The 23,384-nt window shown below is 39.9% G+C and overlaps 1 protein-coding gene across 1 annotated transcript in view; it reads right to left on the bottom strand.

The window, feature by feature from the left end:
* The window catches only part of LOC311247253 (CDC42 small effector protein 2-like), a 31,313-nt gene extending 9,982 nt beyond the window's left edge, over positions 1–21,331 (bottom strand). The window contains exons 1-2 of the mRNA XM_084337602.1: positions 21,271–21,331; positions 18,168–18,417 (exon numbers count right to left, since the gene is read on the bottom strand). Coding sequence (XP_084193728.1) covers positions 18,168–18,221 — 54 coding nt within the window. The 5' untranslated portion in view covers positions 18,222–18,417; positions 21,271–21,331. The remainder of the gene's footprint in view (positions 1–18,167; positions 18,418–21,270) is intronic.
* Positions 21,332–23,384: the final 2,053 nt, after the last annotated feature.

The following is a 23,384-nucleotide window of genomic DNA, read 5'->3' as shown; positions in this document are numbered from 1 at the left end:
AAAGTATGGTCTAATGTATAAGTATGTTTTCATCTCTTTCTGCAGCTTTCTCCAGAACGTGATATATAGCCCCAAATGCATTATATTGATGATGAAATACAGTTTGATGGCAATCAGCGCGATATAAAAAATTCCAACTAGACGTACTTCTAGAAGTTACTACACGTCATCTGATGTTGACCGGATGGGCGAGGGGGCGTTTATAATTCCGTGGGCAGCGTTATACCAATCATCTAATGTGGGTCAAATGTTGATAATAGCAGTTAGTATCTAAGATGGTAACGTTACACGCTAAAACTCACCCCAGTCTCCGCGCGCCGTTGGGCGATCATCGTCGAGTAGAAATTTTATCATTATGGGATATATTTTTACCCGGTCCATCTCCAGCTTGTATAATGGTATATACATCCAAATCATGTTGTTTATCGAGTTATTGCCAATCGATCACCGTGTAGCGTGACGAGCCAGAGTCCCATGAACCATAGCGAGCGCCCGGAAGTACTACGGTCGTCATGACAACCTCTATTCAATATCCTGTGTGGCGATTGCGCCGATCGGCCACCAGATGGCGCTCCTGAACCGCCAGAGAGCTCAGTGGGTCCTGCTGGTGGATCTCAGGCCAGCGGAGGGGGAATATGAATCCGATCGCAGATTTTTGAAATATTGATATAAGGACGCTGTACAGCGTCCCCCGGCAACTTTAGCATGGCCAGCAAAGACGTGAAAAGACGTGTCCCGGCAGTCAAAGTGTTAAAGCCGGACAGGCTATAATGATCATGATAATAATAACAATAACAATAATAATAACAATAACAATAACAATAACAATAATAATAATAATAAACAAAGCCCGCTAATTAACCTATATTAGGACAGTGTTGACAAATAGAACGAAACCATTCAGCTGCACTGCATGTGCATATTGATCAAACGGCAAACGCAACCAAGTTGGCTGTTGACAGTTATTTAGTGATAGTTTCTCCTCCAATATTAGTAGTAGGCATAGCCTATAGTATAGGTGAGAAAAAAAATTAAATAGAGAAGAAACAGTTCAAGTTCATAGAACAGTCACTTAGCTGATCCGTCGTTTGTCCGCTGCAAGACTGGCCTTAGTCTTCAACAGTTGCTGGGACGCTTTTATTCGCTTTTGGAAGGAGATTGTTCTCTGAGAAATACATCAGCGTCCTCCTTTGAGTGACACATTGTTTGTTTCCCTTTGAAGTCGATCTGTAACGACGAGGGCCAGCGCATTCTGTAGACAATGTTATTGTCTTGTAGGGCGATTTTGGCCTCAAGAAACAGCTCTTTCCTCTTTTTTTGAATAGACGCTGGAATGTCTTGGAATATTTGGATTTTCGCGTTTTCAAATGTGAGGGAACGCTTCTCTCTGGCCAGCTGTTGGATCTTGTTTTTCTCCTGGAGATGAAGAAAGCGAACCCAAACATTGCGAGGTGGACGGCCTGCGGCTGGACGCGTGTTTGGGGCCCGGTGGGCCGCTTGTAGTTCGATGCGCCTCGGGAACGGAGCGTCGGAGCCGAACAGATTCGAAAAGAAAGTCTCAAAAAAGGCGATTGGATCGGGACCTTCTCTCCCCTCGGGAAGACCGTGGATTTTGAGGTTAAACATTCTACTGCGGTTTTCCAGGTCAGTGTTTTTCTCCGTCAGATATATGACTTCTTTTTCAAGTTTCTGAAGCCGGTTGACAGAGTGTTGGTTGTGGTCCTCGACGTCACTGACCCGCTGTTCCATTGTATCGACTCTTGTTGTCAAACCTGTCAGCTTACCATCCATGGCTGTCAAGGCAGATTGAATTTTATCCACTTGGTAGGCAATTCTGTTTGAGACATCAGTCCCGTCTTTGATTGCCTTCATTAAATCACCTAGATTTAATGCCGCTGAGTCTGTCATGACTGTTGGCGGCGTGTGACGTATCCGTCGTCTTGGCTGGATATCTGCAAGCGTGTCGGGAGGGCCTTGGCTCCGTAGACCTTTACTCATTTAATAAATGACATTTATATTAAATCCGACAATAAACTAAATGTCCAAGCAGGCAGGGCGGTTTTAGTCTAACAGTGACATTAGTCAACTATTTAGGCAAGCATTTAAGTTAGTATAATAAGATTGGCATCGGGAGCACAGGGAGCGTGCGTCTACCCTCTAGCACAGCATATCCTAATATTTTGAAGAGTAGAGGAGTCATTCCACCAATCCAGTCCGATTTGGACTGAGGTATTACTTTTCTGAACACCCCTCAAGATGAATGACATATTTTACTTCCAGAAAAATATATTTTCCCATCTCAGGCATGAAATCTCTATTATTTTTGGTCATTATTGTATGATATGGACACCATTATTCTTCAACCCCATTATGGACACTCTGAATAAGATTAAAACATGTATTTGTGCTAAAGTCAACATTCCTATAATAATTAGATGTTCACACCATTTCTATAATTGCTCGTCTAAAAATTACGTAAAATCCTACACTTTTGCTATTCTGAACCCTGAAATTTGCCTTTTTTTGACAGCGGCCGCAAGATTTTTTTATCAGAAATGTGATTTGACCTAAGATTTTGAACTAAAATCGATATTCTTATGTTTGCTCTAAACGTTTCAGACAATTATTCAAAAGTTGAATGTTTTTCATAAACTTAAAGAAATAATTAATGTAGCTGTAACAGGGTTGCGTCTAGGGTAACAGGGTTGAATATACAAATACTGCTTAACATATAAATAGTAGTTTTTTACTCTTACATTTCTATAAGACTTTCCATAATCATTGCATTTCATTATTTAACTATTTAAGAAGGACAATAGATATAAATTGTAATGAATTGATTTTTATTAATCAAAGGAAAAACTCAAATCATAAAAAATCTTTAAAATCATACATTAAAAATGTTATTGTATTGTATTTATTATTTTTATGTCTTTTAATCTACATTTATTTTGATTTAATTACTGGACTGTCATTGTTGTTATTATTATTTCTGTCATTGTCCTGTGATTTATCATAGATGTTTACTGTTACTGTATTGTTTGTCTAGTTTTATGAACCCTTTCTCTGCCACGCTTATATCCATCCTTATACCGTCCTCTGCCAGCTCTATTTGTCTATGGAGATGTTCCCCTTCTTTGCAGGGCTATAACTTTTCAAATTGTATTGCTAAATTGACATTACTATGGCCCATTCAACGTCAAGTATCCATCGTGGGGTCCGGGAGGGGGGGGTTCGAGCTGGAGCATATGTGTGTAGGTTTTTAGATAACAGGTATTAGGGGTATATCCTATATAAGACAATTAACTAAAATGTGATTTCATTGGATGTGCACTGACAACTAATGCTTGTATATCTTATCGTGTGTTGTCATGTTTGTTTATGTGTTTGTTTAAAAAATAATAAAAAAAATAAAATACAAAAAAAAAAGTATCCATCGTTTAGGATGTACTAGCAACGTTCTACTTTTTCTTTAAAGATAAATTTTTTGGCGTTTTTATTGCTTTATTTCTACTGGGCAGTCCAGTAGATAGAGACAGAGGAGGAATGGGAGACAGAGTGGGGGGAAGACATTCGGCAAATAAACGACGGGTTCGGGAATCGCTATGTGGTTCGCCACTGGGGCGCCCACGTTCTACTTTTTCATTCACATATTCATACTAAAATACGGTCTAAAGTATAAATATGTTTTTATCGTTTTCTGCAGCATTCTGCAGAACGTGAGTTATAGCCCTAAATACATATATTAGATCAGGGCTATTCAACTGGCGGCCCGCGGGCCGGATGATTCTGACCGGCCCGCCAAAGATTACATGATAATGATTTTTTTTTTTTACTTTTTTCTTTTCATGTCAACGTTAACACGCACAATTGAGCCAAAAGTCACTCAATTAATGACAGATTTCATTGATAAATTGAGGGAAAACTTTGCAAGTCGATTTGATGAATTTGACATGTCCAGAGAATTGATGCATTTTGTGAGCAACCCATTTACCAATGTAGCTGCTATTTCCACAAAAGGACAAGAGTTCCTTGCATCACTTCACATTGATGAAGGTCTCCTGCAACTTGAAATAATTGACATGCAAACATCATCTGCTCTGAAGCAGGCACTTGAGAATGAATCCACCACAACATTTTGGATAAAGTGTATTCATGTCAAGACATTCCCCAAAATAAAAACGTTGGCAATATCTGTGCTAACAATGTTTGGCTCAACATACACCTGTGAATCCAGTTTCTCTCACATGAATGCCATTAAAACAAGCAACCGTGCCTCCTTGACAAATGAGCATTTGCATCACTGTTTGCGGGTAGCCCTCACTTCCTATGAACCCTCTTTCTCTGCCATTGCCCAGTCAAAGAAGTGCAATCGCTCTCATTAGATGTGTGTATGTAGGCTAGGCCTGTCTGCCCCCCACCCCCCTGATGTTTGAGAGTTAAGAGTGGACAATAAGTGCTAATAAGATGCTGTGATTTGCTGTTGTTGCACAGACATGAAGCACTTTTTCATAAGCTCAGCTGCACTATAAATGTGTTTTTTTGTTCAAGTGTTGATGTTAGAATGTTCAGATACACATCATGCACTTGTTTGTTTTTTATTTTATTTTTATATTGAAATGTTGAAGAGGAGATGTTGCAGTTGTTGCACAGTCATAAATGAAGCACTTTTTGCAGGAGATGTTGCAGATGTGGCACATAAATGAAGCACTTTTTTGGAAAAGTATACTACTTTTGCAATGTAGTTAAATAAAAGTTGTGAAAATGTGGTTGCGTGTTGTGTCAAGTGTACATATATTCATAGCACGGGGAGGCGCCGTGGCAGTCCGGCCCCTGGCCCCTTGGGTTTCTGACAATGTGGCCCCCTGAACAATTTAGTTGAATAGCCCTGTATTAGATCATCAAATGTAGTTTGATACCGATTGACGTCAGTTAAAAAATTTCAATTGTACAAGGTCCTACACGTCATGCCTCATCATCTGCTGGTGACCGGAGGGGGGGGGGTTTATAAGTCTGTGGCCGACGTTAAATGATTCATGTAGTATGGGTCATGTATTGATCATAGCAGTTTGCATGTTTAATAATCAAACACGCTGAAACTCACCCCGGCTTCCTCGTAGTGTTGGGCGATCAGCGTGGAGCAGAAAGTTCGCTATTATGGGATGTCGATCTTGTTGGTCCAGTTCCAGGTTGTATAATACTATATGCGTCCAAATCATGTTGTTTATCGAGTTATTTGCAACCGATCGATGTCCAGTGTATCAAGATGGAGTCCCGCTAGCGATAGCGAGTGCCCGGACGAAATATGGGTGAGCACCACTTCCGGCGTGTCACTTCCGGTTTTGGCGATTCGCCGATCGGCCACCAGATGGCGGTCTTGAACCGTTGGAGAGTTGAGAGGAGATCAACAGCAAGTCTCAAGTCTCCGTGGGTGAAATATGATTGCCATGACAGATTTTTGAAATATTGATCTCAAAGACGCTGTAAGACGTCATTGGCAGATTAAGCATGGTGAGCAATGACGTCTAAAGTCGTCCTTGGCGATTAAAGGGTTAAAAAGGGAAAATAAAAAACATTTGTTCAACAAAAAAATCATACATTAAAACATTGTAATGTAACTGAACTCACTTTGTAAACTGACTGAACATGGAGTATCAAAAAACAAGCAGGGGATGGAGCCCATGTGGAGTGGACATGTCGTCACTGTCACACTGCTGTCAGGGAATACCGTGTGTAGACCAATAGGTAATTCAAGATGGAGTGTGAGGCAATTGTGTGTGTGTGTGTGCATGCATGTGTGCCTTTTAGTTTTGTGGGGCACTCAAACTGAAAGTCTGTCCCACACCTCTTTCAAGACTTGTACATGGCGCTGTGTCACAGGCTGTGGGGTTGGAATGACCTCAAGGACATCATCAAATGGGTACCAGAGGATATCATCCCGGGTCGGCCAGAAGAACCGATTTGGCCAAATACGACTCATGCATTTCACCTGGACATGTTTTACATCTGTACTAAGGATGATGCCTGGATACAGATCATTCTCGTATGTCAGGATGCACCACTGCCCAATTAGCTCTGGGTTTCCCCATTGGATTCCATTTTATGCTTGTGGACTGGCTGTCTGGGGATGTGGATTCCCTTCTCTAGCTGGCTGGGGATGTGGATTCCTTCCACTGGTTGGCTGTGGATTCCCTCCACTAGCTGGCTGGGGATGTGGATTCCCTTCTCTAGCTGGCTGGGGATGTGGATTCTCTCTGCTGCTGTTGTTGGTGCCATCACAGACTCACAGATGTCCAGATAGACCCTTTTTGTCCAGTGACAAAGCACACACACAGCAACATGAACATTACAATTAATATGTATGTGGCATAAGCATGTTGAAAAAGCTCAATAATAAATTGTACTATTATTGTATAACTTCAAAATCAGTGTTAAAATCACAACCCCGTTACAATCTCACAACCCTGTTACAATCAAACACGTAACGGGGTTGAGTGTAACAGGGTTGTGATTTTTTTTGCACAAAATGGTTGCTACTCCACATGTGGTGAATACCAGGAGATCGCACATGGCATGCATGATATTAAGAAATCTAAAATTTTTTAATAACAAAGATCATATTCACAAGTAATAGTTTGCTATCTTTTTTTTCAAGTAACGGTGTTGAGTAATTATTATGCTCGACTACCATAATATAAAATCTACGGTTCAGTTCATATCACGGTTTTGGCGTCACGGTTTTCTGTTCGGTTCGATATACGTTTTTTTCTCTTCTTTTTTTACACTCCAAAAATACCATACATCAGCATAAGATATATAGCCTAAAATAATCCAACTTTTCAGTTATTCTCAAGGACGTAGTAATGCAAAAACTGAAAGAATGAGGCAGTTTGACATCAGGCACATTATTTTGACAGTGACCGGTTAGAGCTAGGAGATATTTTGGTACAGCAACAAGAGGGACATTGCTGATTTAAACATGCTTCTCATTTATTTGGTAAAAAAAAAGTTTAAGGTTTGCCTTAAATAATGTTTGGCACACAAAGACCAAACTGACTGAAAAATATAGGCAACATTTGTCAAAGTATAAATTTAGTGCAAACAAACAAAATAATTCTATTTTTGTGGCCACATTATAGACGGGGCTGTACAGTGCGACATATATATTGCACGTGGTACAGCAACAGCGGTCTGTGCGATGAATGGATTTACTTCAGTAGCACTGGTGCGATAGGGATTCGGTTCATATAGATACTCTTATTTTGAAAATCCTGTAGCGGGTCTCATTTCTGCCCACGCGCAGCTCCAGCTATAATAACTAGGCTCCGACAGCTAGCAACGTTCAGGTGCATATGATACTCTTATTTTGAAAAAACTGACAACTCGACGAGTCATATCCGCCCTATCCGTGCTTCTGCAAACAGAGCAGCGCGTTGGTCGTTGGTGCGCACTGCTGCGTTAACACAGCAGTGCGCCTACACGTCCCGAAATAAGTCTGTGGTGTTTTTTTTCTCTCGCAACGGGTCAAATGCATCTACATGCTTTGCACCGTCGCCATTCCTTTATGCGCACATCGCCCGAAATTAACGTTTATGTACCATTACAATCACTACAACGTTAGCAAGCTAACAAGCTAATCCTGATCAGAGGCAGAGGCGCAGAGCCAGCAGACACAGTGTGGACTGGGGAAAGGGAAATGGGGGGGGCACTCTCTCCCCTTCCCTGTGTGCGTGCGTGCGTGCGTTTGGAAAGACGATGAAGTCACTAGTCAGGAGGACTCAGGACAGGAGTATATTATAGTAAACTGAGGATTACTGAGGATGGACAGATAATGTTGATATTCAAATATAAAAAAGTTTCGAGAGGAGTGGAAGTTTGAAGACAGACTAGACTACAATATGATGCGGGGGTGGTGAGTTGAAACAGTGTGTGTGAATGAATGAATGAAAACTTTATTTAACAGATTGCAGAATGGGTACGGCTCAATACACACAATTGTTAAGGGGATGCAGACCAGAGAAAGACGTTTGTCTTGTTTACATCAGGGTCCCCCATTGTGTGTGTGTGTCCCAACCGACCCCACTTCTATGTTTCAATAAATTATTTGCATTTAAAACTATTAACGCCGACTCATTCCTTCAGTCCACTCAAATTATGCTAATATTCCTTATGTTGTTTATGATATTAATTGAAAATAGCATATGAGAGTATTATAGTAATAATAACACATGGCGATATACTAAATGACAGCCAAACATGGCACTGCAACTAAATAACACAAATACAATAGGCACATTTGTGACTGTTACAAATATAACACGTTTTATACTTGTGCTACAAGATTTTGGCCTGTGCTACAAAACTATCAACCTCTGTAGCACCAGTGCTATGTGCAAAAAAAGTTAACGTACAGCTAGGGCTGGGCGATATGGAAATGATATACGATATGATAATGTTATCATATTTCTCGATATCGATAATTATCGAAATTGTTATAAGTATAAAAAAAAAATTAAACTTTTTTTTTCCTTTTTTTTTTTAAACAACAGATGTATGTTTATTTTGCAGCAATTCTTTGTCGTTGCCGCCATCTTTAGTGTTACATCCCCTCACACTCCAGTTCTCAGGCTGCAGCTGGTTTAAAAGCGAAAGTAACCCGGCTTCTCTGCTGGCTGTGGCTCCAGGGGAGTTGAACAGTTCTGGCTCTGCTAGTTTATTTTCGATCTTTTGGCGCTTTTTTGGTGGACAAACCACCGCACATGTGCACCGTGACTGGAGTCTAGCTCTGCTAGCACACATAGCCTACTGTGTACAGACGGTTTCAAACTGTATTTTAAATTAGAAAGCAAACAAAATAAATGGACAAGAGAAAAATAAATCTCAATTTGGTCAGTATTGTCATTTGGACAAGCAAAGCCATTACTTTAAGTTGCAGGCAAGAAAGACAAGTCTGTCCACTGTCTCTGTTTTAAAACTGCCCAGCCCTGTTGCAGGTCACAAAAAAAAAAAAAAGTTTTTCTTTTAAATTTCGATATTCGATATCGATTATTAAAATATATCGCAATATTTGTATTTTATTTTTTTATAATTTTTTAAACAAACACATAAACAAACATGACAACACACGATAAGATATACAAGCATTAATTGTCTGAGCACATCCAATGAAATCACATTTTAGTTAATTGTCTTATATAAGATATACCCCTAATACCTGTTATCTAAAAACCTACACACATATGCTCCAGCTCGAACCCCCCCCTCCCGGACCCCACCTTGGGTAGTACCTCCATTATCCCTCGCACCTAACCAGACACTACCATTATAAGCTAGCTTTTATTCTCTCCACCACTTCTAACCACATTGACATTTTGGATTCATTGAGACCCAGAATTCTTGCTGTAGATATTTCTTGATAAATCACATCGAGATATGTAAGAAACCAAACTTTCCGGCAAATCTTTTCCGGTTGAAACCAGCGTGATGCGATCAGCTTTTTAGCTACTGTGATACCCGATAAAACCAATCTCTTTAGCTGTGGATTTACTGCAAACTCAAAAACATCATTCAATAGTAATACCGAGGGGTGTACAGGTATATTCCAAGATACGAGTTTTGATAATTGTTGGGTCACATCTTTCCAGAATATCTTAACTGGTGGGCAGTCCCAGTACATGTGCATAAATGTCCCTTCATCCCCATTTGTACATTGGGAGCATTTGGAGTCTTGTTTAAGACCCATTCTGCTCAGTCTTATAGGAGTCAAGTATGTCCTGTGAATATAGTTAAGATTGATTTGTTGATGATCCGGGTTCCTTGATGTAAGTCGGACATTTGCCCAGGCTCCTTGCCAATCAAAGTCATTTTCCAGGTCTGGTATATCCCTCCTCCAGGCAGAGTCTAGTTGGAGGGTTTCATACGAGGACGTTAGTAATTGATGATACAAATCTGAAACAAAACCTCTCGATGTCTCTCTTTCATATAAAAATGTGTGGTATCTGTGGTGTACAATTGGTATCCTTAATGGAACACCGTGAGCCTTCAAACATGCCAATAACTGTGCGTAAAAATAATATGTGGACTTGGTGAGATAATTTTTTTTGCGTATTTCATCGAAACTACAAAAACCCTGTTTGTTGAAAACGTCTCCTAATGAGTGTATGCCTTGCTTTTCCCATCTAGGGAATCTTATAGGTTGTTTTCCAATCAAGAGTGCATTGTTATGAGAGGTTTTGTTTCAGAATTTTATCATCAATTACTAACGTCCTCGTATGAAACCCTCCAACTTGACTCTGTCTGGAGGAGGGATATACCAGACCTGGAAAATGACTTTGATTGGCAAGGAGCCTGGGCAAATGTCCGACTTACATCAAGGAACCCGGATCATCAACAAATCAATCTTAACTATATTCACAGGACATACTTGACTCCTATAAGACTGTGCCGAATGGGGCTTAAACAAGATTCCAAATGCACCCAATGTACAAATGGGAACGAAGGGACATTTATGCACATGTATTGGGACTGCTCACCAGTTAAGGCATTCTGGAAAGATGTGACCCAACAAATATCAAAACTCGTATCTTGGAATATACCTGTACACCCCTCGGTATTATTATTGAATGATGTTTTTGAGTTTGCAGTGAATCCACAGCTAAAGAGATTGGTTTTATCGGGTATCACAGTAGCCAAAAAGCTGATCGCATCACGCTGGTTTCAACCGGAAAAAATGTGCCGTAAAGTTTGGTTTCTTACATATCTCGATGTAATTTACCATGAAATATCTACAGCAAGAATTCTGGGTCTCAATGAATCCAAAATGTCAATGTGGTTAGAAGTGGTGGAGAGAATAAAAGCTAGCTTATAATGGTAGTGTCTGGTTAGGTGCGAGGGATAGTGGAGGTACTTCTCAAGGTGGGGTCCGGGAGGGGGGGGTTCGAGCTGAGCATATGTGTGTAGGTTTTTTTTTTAGATAACAGGTATTATGGGTATATCTTATATAAGACAACTAACTAAAAGGTGATGTCATTGGATGTGCCCTGACAATTAATGCTTGTATATCTTATCGTGTGTTGTCATGTTTGTTTATATGTTTGTTTAAAAAATAATAAAAAAATAAAATACAAGAGTGCATTGTTATTGAATAAGGGAGTATTATATATATATATATATTATATATATATCGCAATATTTATCGTTATCGTTATATCGCCCAGCCCTACGTACAGCCCTGATAGACAAAGGCCATCAACATAAAGTATTGATTGATAATTGTATTAACATATTGCAGAATGGGTACAATACAGTACAGCTCAATACACACAATTGTTAAGAGGATGCACAGAGTATGCATATGCTCAACCAGCACTAGACTTTATCAAAAAGGAAAAGTCACTGTTATTTAAAATAAATAAATCATGTGTACTAAATATATATTTACTTTTTAATTGCATGAAACATTATTAAGTATTCTCTGAGACTTTGTGTCCACCGGGGACGTTTTTTTCAAGACGGACCGATTTGAAAAGCAAAAAAAAAAAGCTCCGAGCGGTTTCCTGAGTCTCGCGACTGCCGCGGCTCCCCCACTTGCTCGATGTTGATTGGCCGGTTGAAAAAAGTTAAATGCTTCCGCCGAGAGCGCTAAAACGCGAGGCGCGGCGCTGGGAAAAAGAGCGCGCCTGTCACGTCTGTAGCATAGAAATCAATGACAGAAAGGCGCTGACAACTCATAAAACGTCCCCGGTCGACACGGGCCCTTATGCCGCTTTTCACTGCATGATACCTAATCGACTAGACTCACTTTTTGAGATTCTTGGTAGCCGTATTTGAAGTGACGTCACACCAGGAAGTAAATAGTCAACAGTAACACAGGGTTGGAACCTGGGCCCCGTTCCCCGTACCTGGCTAACTGAGTTAGCCGGATAATTTCCAGCATAGCTTGACTTAAGCCAGACCTTTCTGTTCCCCGAAGTCGGATTTTCTAAATCACCATGGTAACAGATCAGAAAGTTTGAACCTGGTCCGGAGCAGGGTTAAGTTCAGTTAGCTGGATAACCTGCATGGCCACGCCCTCGCAAAGAAATGCCAGCTTGCTTCCTGAAATATTTCTCACAGTCTAGATCCCATTATAGTATACCATTCTGAATTATGTTTTTGTGCTTCGTTTTCCTAGAGGGGGCTTTTGAAATGTATAATAATAGAACTAAATGCTGATAATAAATCATATTCAGCCTATAGATTTACTTTGTCCTAAATAAAATAATGCACGTCATATACGGCGCTCGGAGTCGCGATACACGCTGCATGTGGTTATTTTAATAACGGCGCATTGCAAATGTGAATCCCGCGGGGATATTTTTAATGAATGAAACCTATCGGCCGTTTGGCTCCGATTAGTTTCATATATTCTCCGCTGTAGATTTGCTTAACGGAGCGCCCGGATTGTGTTTCATTCAAGCATAAAATTGAAGTGTCTATGCGTGGATTGTGGTCTTTGTGGATTATGAATTACGAGGAATCTGAGGATTGTTGAATTGTATCATCACTCACACGTTATTGTGATATTGTAACTGGGATTAAAATGTCTGATGAGAATGAGATGCGCTGTTTGACGGATTTGAGCAATTGAATGAGCCGTTGACGTCACATTAATGCATTTGAGAATAAAGAGATAAAACTTCATTCAAAAGAAAAATATTCGAAACAGGGGTCTCTTGTATTGATGGATACACAATGGATATATCCCGTCTGGCACAGTGGTGCAACGGCTAGTGCTCACTCCTGTCAAGCGGACGACCCTAGTTCGAAACCCAGCGTTTCCAATATAATTTTTTTTGGAATATAATATTAAGACTATACGCAAAAGTTGCCTAGTTTTAAGTTAAAATATTATAAATCTACATGCATTGAGGATGTCATTCTTTATATAGCTCTCAAAGTGCACCAAATTGAAGCATTTACATTGCAATAAGAAGAAAATAAATTAGAAAAGACGGGGATTCGAATGCGGGTCGTCCGCATGAGAGACATAAGAAACATCCATCACACCATGGTGCCAGACAAATAAAACATCCACCATACATCCATCAATGGATAAGAGAGCCGTATCCTAATTCTGAAAGAGTTGAACTAATTATTTTCGCTAGCAAGATCTCATTTGATTATTCAATCCATAAACCTACTGCCAGCAGGCACGTTTAAAGAAATATAATCTGATTGATTGGGGTAATGAGGGACTTAAAATTAGCCTATAGATTATGCATTTAACTTGTCTGCGAGGCTATTGAGCCGTACTGCATTGTACCCATTCTGCAATCCGTTAATAAAGTTTTAAATCAATCAATCAATGCCGTTAGGAAATCAGGATTTCTGCTATCGACACCTGCTGTCTTTTCAACTGAAGCGGCCGCGCGCAATTATCCTGAGTCTCAAGTCTGGTTTGAATGAACTTGACTGAATCAGCGTTCGAGGAACAGGAAAATCCCGGATTCAAACATCGGGTTAATTGAATCTGGATAATGGGACTCTTGATCGACTTAGTTGAACCAGGTACGGGGAATAGGGCCCTGGAGAAGCCCTGATGATATAATATAAACAAACAGCCAATAAACGTAAAGTTATCTTTGAACCTCTGTTGTCAAGCCTCGTCAATATACCCCCCTTCCACACTAATGGTGTCGTGGAGTCACTTCGCTGTAAGCGTTTCCACGGTTAGCTCGCGGCTAACGTTCGTTAGCTTGCGGCTAACATAGCGTTAGCCTAGCTTGCAGCTAACGTTATAACCGAACAATACACACATGCCCCGAACCGTGGAGGTCGTACCGAACGGTGTACGGTTCGAATGCAAACCGTTCCACCCCTAGTGTCTACACGTCACAGCAGAGAGGTGTGTCTACATGTCACAGAGAGGTGTGTCTACATGTCACAGCAGAGAGCCGTGTTTACAACAGTCAACGTCACATACAACAAGTGAGGTGGGCAGTGAGTACAATACAATGAAGGGAAGAAAGTGTTTTGCAATTTGCACACCTTTGCACTAAAATGTATCATTAATAAGAGCTGGGAGATAATATCATAATATCGATTGATGATCTTGATGATTCACAACAATCAAAAGAAGTTCATGATTCACAATAGTTCTCATTTTGATATTCCAAGGCTAGTTTGCAAGTACAAGTAAATCTCTACTCTACTGGTATCAGTAATACCAGTATTCTTGGTAACAGTAATACCAGTATTCTTGGTAACAGTAATACCAGTATTCTTGGTAACAGTAATACTAGTACTCTTGGTAACAGTAATACTAGTACTCTTGGTAACAGTAATACTAGTACTCTTGGTAACAGTAATACTAGTACTCTTGGTAACAGTAATACTAGTACTCTTGGTAACATAATAATATCAGTATTCTTGGTAACACTAATACTTGTTCGGATCTTTAAAAAAATATCTTATTTGAAACCCTCCGAAAGGGTATGACAGGCACCACACAATGGATGACTCAATGGTTAGTCATTAGTTTGTTTATTTAAACAGACCAGTTGAGATAGTTTCTCTCTTTAGATAACTGTCCATAGATTATAGTTATAATTTCCACAGATAACATAGCTTGTAGTTATGGCTGACCATAGGTCAAAAACCTGTGAATCAGAACAAAATGCACAGTAGCATACACATTAATTAAACATATTATTAAGTTATATTATATATATATTAATATACCATCAATAGTATTCAATACTACTATTGAATATACTGTATACACTATACATTTCATACATATTAATCAAACCTGCATGTCATGTCCCCTTTAACAGTGGGCGAACGAGGGAGAACTACAATAACTACATTTACCAGAATGCCTGGCAATGTTTACTTCCTCCTCCGCATCTCACACAAGCCATTCAAACAACGTCGTCTCAAACACGGCGCAAACCCACACAACGGGACAAGACAGCAGCTCTCATTCAATCGGAGCACACACACACCAAAGTTCCCACATGAATCTCTGCATGACCGACCGGCAAAGCCCCAGACCGATGTGCACCATCGGCAAAGTACGCTAGCCTAGCCACAAGCTAGCGGCAAACATTCAAACACAACAACGATCATCCTTCATTTAACCACCATCACCAACAACCCTGTGCACATGCAAATATTATCCGCAGGCTGCATTAGCAGCCAGCAGCCAACGTGATACATTAGATTGTGTTTATAGGTGACATAGCCATGTTAATAGTTTTCAATCAATCAAGTCTACTTTACCAACGGGCGATGTGTTCCTGTCAGTGCTCCAGTTAGAATGACATCGCCTACCATTTTAAAAAGGCAGCTGTGCCAACTGCGCATGCTCACAAGCAGAAAACCTGTTAAATAATTTAGACCCCTTTACATGATCTGATCCTTACATTAAATAAACCAAAAGTCTTGACGTTGACAATACTAGTAATCTTGGTAACGGTACTAGTACTCTTGGTAACAGTAATACTAGTACTCTTGGTAACAGTAATACTAGTACTCTTGGTAACAGTAATACTAGTACTCTTGGTAACAGTAATACTAGTACTCTTGGTAACAGTAATACTAGTACTCTTGGTAACAGTAATACCAGTACTCTTGGTAGCAGTAATACTAGTACTCTTGGTAGCAGTAATACTAGTACTCTTGGTAACAGTAATACTAGTACTCTTGGTAACAGTAATACCAGTACTCTTGGTAACAGTAATACTAGTAATACTAGTACTCTTGGTAACAGTAATACCAGTACTCTTGGTAACAGTAATACTAGTACGCTTGGTAACAGTAATACCAGTATTCTTGGTAACAGTAATACCAGTATTCTTGGTAACAGTAATACTAGTACTCTTGGTAACAGTAATACTAGTACTCTTGGTAACAGTAATACTAGTATTCTTGGTAACAGTAATACCAGTACTCTTGGTAACAGTAATACTAGTACTCTTGGTAACAGTAATACCAGTATTCTTGGTAACAGTAATACTAGTACTCTTGGTAACAGTAATACCAGTACTCTTGGTAACAGTAATACTAGTATTCTTGGTAACAGTAATACTAGTACTCTTGGTAACAGTAATACCAGTATTCTTGGTAACAGTAATACCAGTAGGCTTGGTAACAGTAATACCAGTATTCTTGGTAACAGTAATACTAGTACTCTTGGTAACAGTAATACCAGTACTCTTGGTAACAGTAATACTAGTATTCTTGGTAACAGTAATACTAGTACTCTTGGTAACAGTAATACTAGTATTATTGGTAACAGTAATACCAGTACTCTTGGTAACAGTAATACCAGTACTCTTGGTAACAGTAATACCAGTACTCTTGGTAACAGTAATACCAGTATTCTTGGTAACAGTAATACCAGTACTCTTGGTAACAGTAATACCAGTACTCTTGGTAACAGTAATACCAGTACTCTTGGTAACAGTAATACTAGTACTCTTGGTAACAGTAATACCAGTACTCTTGGTAACAGTAATACTAGTACTCTTGGTAACAGTAATACTAGTACTCTTGGTAACAGTAATACCAGTACTCTTGGTAACAGTAATACCAGTACTCTTGGTAACAGTAATACTAGTACTCTTGGTAACAGTAATACCAGTACTCTTGGTAACAGTAATACCAGTACTCTTGGCAACAGTAATACTAGTATTCTTGGTAACAGTAATACCAGTACTCTTGGTAACAGTAATACTAGTACTCTTGGTAACAGTAATACTAGTACTCTTGGTAACAGTAATACTAGTACTCTTGGTAACAGTAATACTAGTACTCTTGGTAACAGTAATACTAGTACTCTTGGTAACAGTAATACTAGTAGGCTGTAAAGAAAGTACAGGCCTACAACATTAGAAATACATTTGATAAAACTTTTAAAAGTCTAGGATTAGAATAATTATGATCTGCCTAAATGTTTTTTCTTTCAGACCTATTTTAAAGAGCACCGTTTCAAAATGTAAACGACCTTCTTCAATGCCAGTGCAACAAAATATCACATTATGCACTAGGGATGGGGGAAAATGAATATTTGTTCTCTGGGATCAAAGTGGATTTGTAATGTGGTTGTTATTTATTAATATACAGGTTATTGATCATTTTATTTAATAGTTGACTGGAAAATTATTTTAGATTTCAGCCACTGGGAGGGAGTGCGTCATTAAAAGTAGAATCTGTAATGCAGTCAAACAGCGACCTCTCAAAGAGCCTGCTTGGTATTGCACTTCAACACATCAAACAAAAACTGTAAACAAAGCACAGTACTATGTTGTCATATTTTGCCTAGAGATTTGATGATATTACATATTCCACCGTCGAGCTTGAAGCTCTGCTCCTCCTGGTCTCTGGCCTGATGCGCCCCCCCCCCCCCTGCTTCCAACCCCCATAGATAATATATATAAAGCATTTTATTTTATTTTTATTTCATATGTTCAAGTTCAAGTTCAAGTTCAAGTTCTTTAATAGTTGTCATACAGAAGTACAGAATACTTTCATACAAAATGCTTCTTACTGTTACGCTCCAGAGACTGTGCTAGACAAGATAGTATCAAATAACATAATAACATAATATAGCATGAATTTAGAAGAAGAAAATGAGGTCACAGTGTTCGGTATAGACTTATGTACAATGTTCTGAGTTACCATATAATATACAATACACAATACTATGCAGTGTACTAATGTACAGTACTATCTAGTGCAAAGCAGAAATGGGATGAGGTACAATTTTAGGTACAATGTACAGTAAGGTGTACGAGTTGTAGTGCAATCCTTCATCCATAAATATAAAGTGTGGGGAGTGGGTGCTACAGTGTGTTTGTTTAAAGTGGGTGTGTGCTATAAAGTGTGTGGAGTGGGTGCTACAGTGTGTTTGTTTAAAGTGAGTGTGTGCGTATGAAAGTCCATTATAAGTATGCAGTATGATAATTACATCTGACGTTTTTAACAAACCAAACGGTTGAAAATTGAGCAAGCTATGGTTATTTCAATAGTATTCATGTTATGAGTGGGCGTGCTACCATGCTAGCAAGATGGCCACCATGTGGCAACGTCAGTCTCCATTGGCCCAGCAGCGTGGGTGAGTCATCTTTATATATATATATATCTATGCCAACCCCCCCCCCCTGCTGGTGATGAGTACTCACCGGCTGAGGCTGCTCGGCGATGCAGCAGCTGAAACAAACCCAGAACTCAGTCATTCTGAGGCTGACACAGATATCAGGACAGCTTCCTCTCTCCGTTCACCACTCTCTCTCTCTCTCTCTCTTCCTGTTTGTCGTGCAGCAACGCAACAAGTACAGAGCGGAAGTCAGTTGCAGACACACAAACCACTGGTTTCTGTGATAAACTGGCAGCTGTCAGTCGTCCAGATCTCAGGCAGGCAGCCGAAAACTCCTGGTGGAAGAAAGAGACAAATAGTTTTGGTTTTTTCTAACCTAAAAACACTAAATACTTTCCAAACAGGCCGACTCCTTTTCTTGTATAATTAGCTGGTAGCTACTAGTATGAATGAAAGAGGGTTAACAACAAGCTAGTAGTGAAACAGAGAGGGTTAACAACAAGCTAGTAGTATGAGTGAAACAGAGAGGGTTAACAACAAGCTAGTAGTATGAGTGAAACAGAGAGCGTTAACAACAAGCTAGTAGTATGAGTGAAACAGAGGGTTAACAAGCTAGTAGTGTTGTCAAAAATATCGAAGTATCGATACATATCGATACTGAATATTTAAAATGGTTTCGATACTCATTTCCCGAAATACCAATACTTTCTGCAGTATCGGTACCAGCTGGCGAGTGTTCTACCGCAAGTTGTTGACACGCTGTTCAGAGCACGCTTGCCCCTCCGCCTCCTCCAGCCCTCCCCCTCACAGAGCCGACAAACATTTTAGCTGAAGATGGCAAATGCAGAGCATCCGCAACTTGTGCTTGTGGATAAAGAAAACAGCAGAAGTGCTGTTTGGAGGTACGTCGGGTTTGAAGTAAACAACGAAGGACAAGCTAAAGAAGATGCCCCAATGCTATTTGCAAGCGGTGTTACAGATCAGTGCCAACGCGGATCTCCATAAAGAAATGAAAGAGGTTCGTGACAGCTGCTCTTTCAACGTCACTGAAGCATTAAACCATTAACTCTAGTTTAATACATGATACGATATGTTGTCTACTGATGGCGCATAATATCAACAGCTGATAAGTTGTTAGTAACGTTACAGGCAGCTATCAGCTAACGTTAGCTACTGCTAGCCGTTAGCTCCCTTAGCTCTCTCTCTCTCTCTCTCTCTAATCAACCAGCAACAAAAGCTAACTTTGTTTATAAAAAAAATATATATATATATTTTTTCTTTTTGGTATCGAAATGGTATCGATACTTTTCAAGGTATCGTATCGAAGTCGAAATTCCAGTATCGTGACAACACTACAAGCTAGTAGTATGAGTGAAACAGAGGGTTAACAACAAGCTAGTGGTATGAGTGAAACAGAGAGGGTTAACAACAAGCTAGTGGTATGAGTGAAACAGAGAGGGTTAGCAACAAGCTAGTAGTATGAGTGAAACAGAGAGGGTTAGCAACAAGCTAGTAGTATGAGTGAAACAGAGAGGGTTAGCAACAAGCTAGTAGTATGAGTGAAACAGAGAGGGTTAACAAGCTAGTAGTATGAGTGAAACAGAGAGGGTTAACAAGCTAGTACGAGTGAAACAGAGGGTTAACAACAAGCTAGTAGTATGAGTGAAACAGAGGGTTAACAACAAGCTAGTAGTAGTATGAGTGAAACAGAGGGTTAACAACAAGCTAGTAGTATGAGTGAAACAGAGGGTTAACAACAAGCTAGTAGTATGAGTGAAACATAGGGTTAACAACAAGCTAGTAGTATGAGTGAAACAGAGGGTTAACAACAAGCTAGTAGTATGAGTGAAACAGAGAGGGTTAACAACAAGCTAGTAGTATGAGTGAAACAGAGAGGGTTAGCAACAAGCTAGTAGTATGAGTGAAACAGAGAGGGTTAGCAACAAGCTAGTAGTATGAGTGAAACAGAGAGGGTTAACAACCAGCTAGTAGTATGGGTGAAACAGAGAGGGTTAGCAACAAGCTAGTAGTATGAGTGCAACAGAGAGGGTTAGCATCAAGCTAGTAGTGTGAGTGAAACATAGAGGGTTAGCAACAAGCTAGTAGTATGAGTGAAACAGAGATGGTTAGCAACAAGCTAGTAGTATGAGTGAAACAGAGAGGGTTAACAAGCTAGTAGTATGAGTGAAACAGAGAGGGTTAACAACAAGCTAGTAGTATGAGTGAAACAGAGAGGGTTAACAAGCTAGTACGAGTGAAACAGAGGGTTAACAACAAGCTAGTAGTATGAGTGAAACAGAGGGTTAACAACAAGCTAGTAGTAGTATGAGTGAAACAGAGGGTTAACAACAAGCTAGTAGTATGAGTGAAACAGAGGGTTAACAACAAGCTAGTAGTAGTATGAGTGAAACAGAGGGTTAACAACAAGCTAGTAGTGAGTGAAACAGAGGGTTAACAACAAGCTAGTAGTATGAGTGAAACATAGGGTTAACAACAAGCTAGTAGTATGAGTGAAACAGAGAGGGTTAACAACAAGCTAGTAGTATGAGTGAAACAGAGGGTTAACAACAAGCTAGTAGTATGAGTGAAACAGAGAGGGTTAGCAACAAGCTAGTAGTATGAGTGAAACAGAGAGGGTTAACAACCAGCTAGTAGTATGGGTGAAACAGAGAGGGTTAGCAACAAGCTAGTAGTATGAGTGCAACAGAGAGGGTTAGCATCAAGCTAGTAGTGTGAGTGAAACATAGAGGGTTAGCAACAAGCTAGTAGTATGAGTGAAACAGAGATGGTTAGCAACAAGCTAGTAGTATGAGTGAAACAGAGAGGGTTAGCATCAAGCTAGTAGTATGGGTGAAACAGTTAGCATCAAGCTAATAGTATGAGTGAAACAGAGAGGGTTAGCATCAAGCTAGTAGTATGGGTGAAACAGTTAGCATCAAGCTAGTAGTATGAGTGAAACAGTTAGCATCAAGCTAGTAGCATCAATTCAAGACTGACAGGTATCGTTAGCCAACTATGCTAATGTTACGTTAGTGGCCCGTTTGCAAACTGAATTTAGTGCTTAAAAAACGGAACTAACGATGCAATGGGTGACGTGTAAATGACACTGTAATGTTTTACAAGTTAGCTAGTTAGGTCGTTTGGTTCCCTGGTGTTGGTTTGTTGTTGGTAAATGAAATACAACTTACCAGTTTGATCGCTACCTTCTTGTCGAAGTTACAGCTACAGATCAGAGCGACGAGCTGTGGGGGAAAAAACCAGGAAGTGCGCTTTATGATGACGTCACTGCACCAAGAAGAAGACGATACTCGAGTAGGGTCCAGCTGCGGCGCCGGAGAATCCTCTCACTGGGCAAGCCTGTGAATGAATGAATGATGACAATTCATAGTGACATTTATGAGTGACATGACATTTATGGCATAGGGACGTACATACAGGTATATAGTGGCAGCCACGAACCTACTTTCTATAGAAGCAGCTGGATTTATTGATTGATTCATTGAACATATTATTAATGTCCGCCTTGTTTCGAACTGGTTATGCTTAGGCCCTCTTTCGAAGTCGGTTATGCTTAGAGTTTATCTTTAGAGCAGGCCACCAGCCCTGATTCCAAACTCTAAGCATAACCCACTTCGAAAGAGGGCGACTTCGAAAGAGGTCCTAAGCATAACCAGTTCGAAACAAGGCGGACATTAATAAAATGTTCAATCAATCAATCAATCAATCAATTCAATAACACATGCTCACTGAAAACAGTGCACCTGTTGCAGCTTGTGACTGCAACTTGTTCTTGTTCGCGGACGACTCAGCCCTGCTGGTCTCTGACAAGAACAAGTTGCAGGTTGAACAAACCCTCAGCTCTGAACTCGGCAGAATCTGCACCTGGTAAAACAGAGTCCATTCTCTTCGGTTCAAATAACAAACTCAGCAAGACCGACGGCTTCTCAGTTACAGTGGGTGACAATATTGTCACAAGGAAAGATGAAATTACATACCTAGGTTCCATGATTGATTGATTGATTGAAAAGTTTATTAACAGATTGCAGAATGGGTACAGTACAGTACAGCTCAATACATACAATGGATGCAGACCAGAGAAAGACTTTCGTCTTGTTTACATCAGGGTCCCCCATTTTCAATTCATCATAACATATATGACATACACAACATACAGATAAACAGTACATTTTCAGATGACTCAGTTCAGTGAGGGTGAATATTGTGAGAGGAGAATTGGAAGAATGCGCCAATATGAGAATTAGAGACATAGATCATATTAAGTTCACATAGCTAGGAAACAATGCTAAACACTCAAAAAGGCCATTTATAAGATAGTTCCCCTTTAAAGAGCACCTACGGGAGGCTGCAATTCGAAACTGGCCACCGTAAATGTCCAACCCCCCCCCACCCCCTCCTAATAGACAGTCTCCTCCCCACTGCATGTATATATTCTCTCTCCACCGTATGTATATTTCTCTCCCGCCCACCCAGTCCCACCCCCTCCTAATGTACAGTCCCCTCCCCATCACATGTATATACTCTGTCAGGATCTCTGGGTAACAGTACTGTAATTTTGCATATCGTATATGTCACAAATGTAACAGTACTAAATACCTGTATGTCATGTATGTCCCTATGCCATAAATGTCATGTATGTTGTGTATGTCATAAATGTCACTATGAAATGAAAATGGGGGACCCTGATGTAAACAAGACAAACGTCTTTCTCTGGTCTGCATCCCCTTAACAATTGTGTGTATTGCGCCGTACTGTATTGTACAGTACCCATTCTGCAATCTGTTAAATAAAGTTTTCATTCATTCATTCATACACAACACCTCCCAGCTTTATGGAAGCAAATGAGTGCCATAAGTATTTGAATTTAATCAGACACCGCATTTATAGCATTGAAAATAATTACTTTGAAAACATGTGGTGTCTGATTAAATTCAAATACTTATGGCACTCATTTGCTTCCATACACTAGCTGCCTCTATAGACAGTAGGTTCATGGCTGCCACAGGCTTGCCCAGTGAGAGAGTAGGGGGTATCTGCAGAGCCGCAGAGCCAGGCTGGACGGGTTGGAGGCGGTCTGGACAAGTATTAGTGGTCTGGACAAGTATTTGCACTACTGCGCACCATTTTCAACTTCACTTTCGTCTCGTTTACATAGGTACATAGACAGTAATGTTACATCTAGACATTTATGACATGTAATAATAGAGTAAACTTGTAAATAGACAGTAATGTTACATCTAGACATACCAGATCTAGTAGTAATAATAATAATAATAGTCCCTCA

The sequence above is a fragment of the Notolepis coatsorum genome (genome assembly GCF_963971535.1).
Source record: "Notolepis coatsorum genome assembly, chromosome: 20".
NCBI classification, from domain to species: Eukaryota; Metazoa; Chordata; class Actinopteri; order Aulopiformes; family Paralepididae; genus Notolepis; species Notolepis coatsorum.
This window is presented reverse-complemented; position numbering and strand designations above follow the sequence as displayed.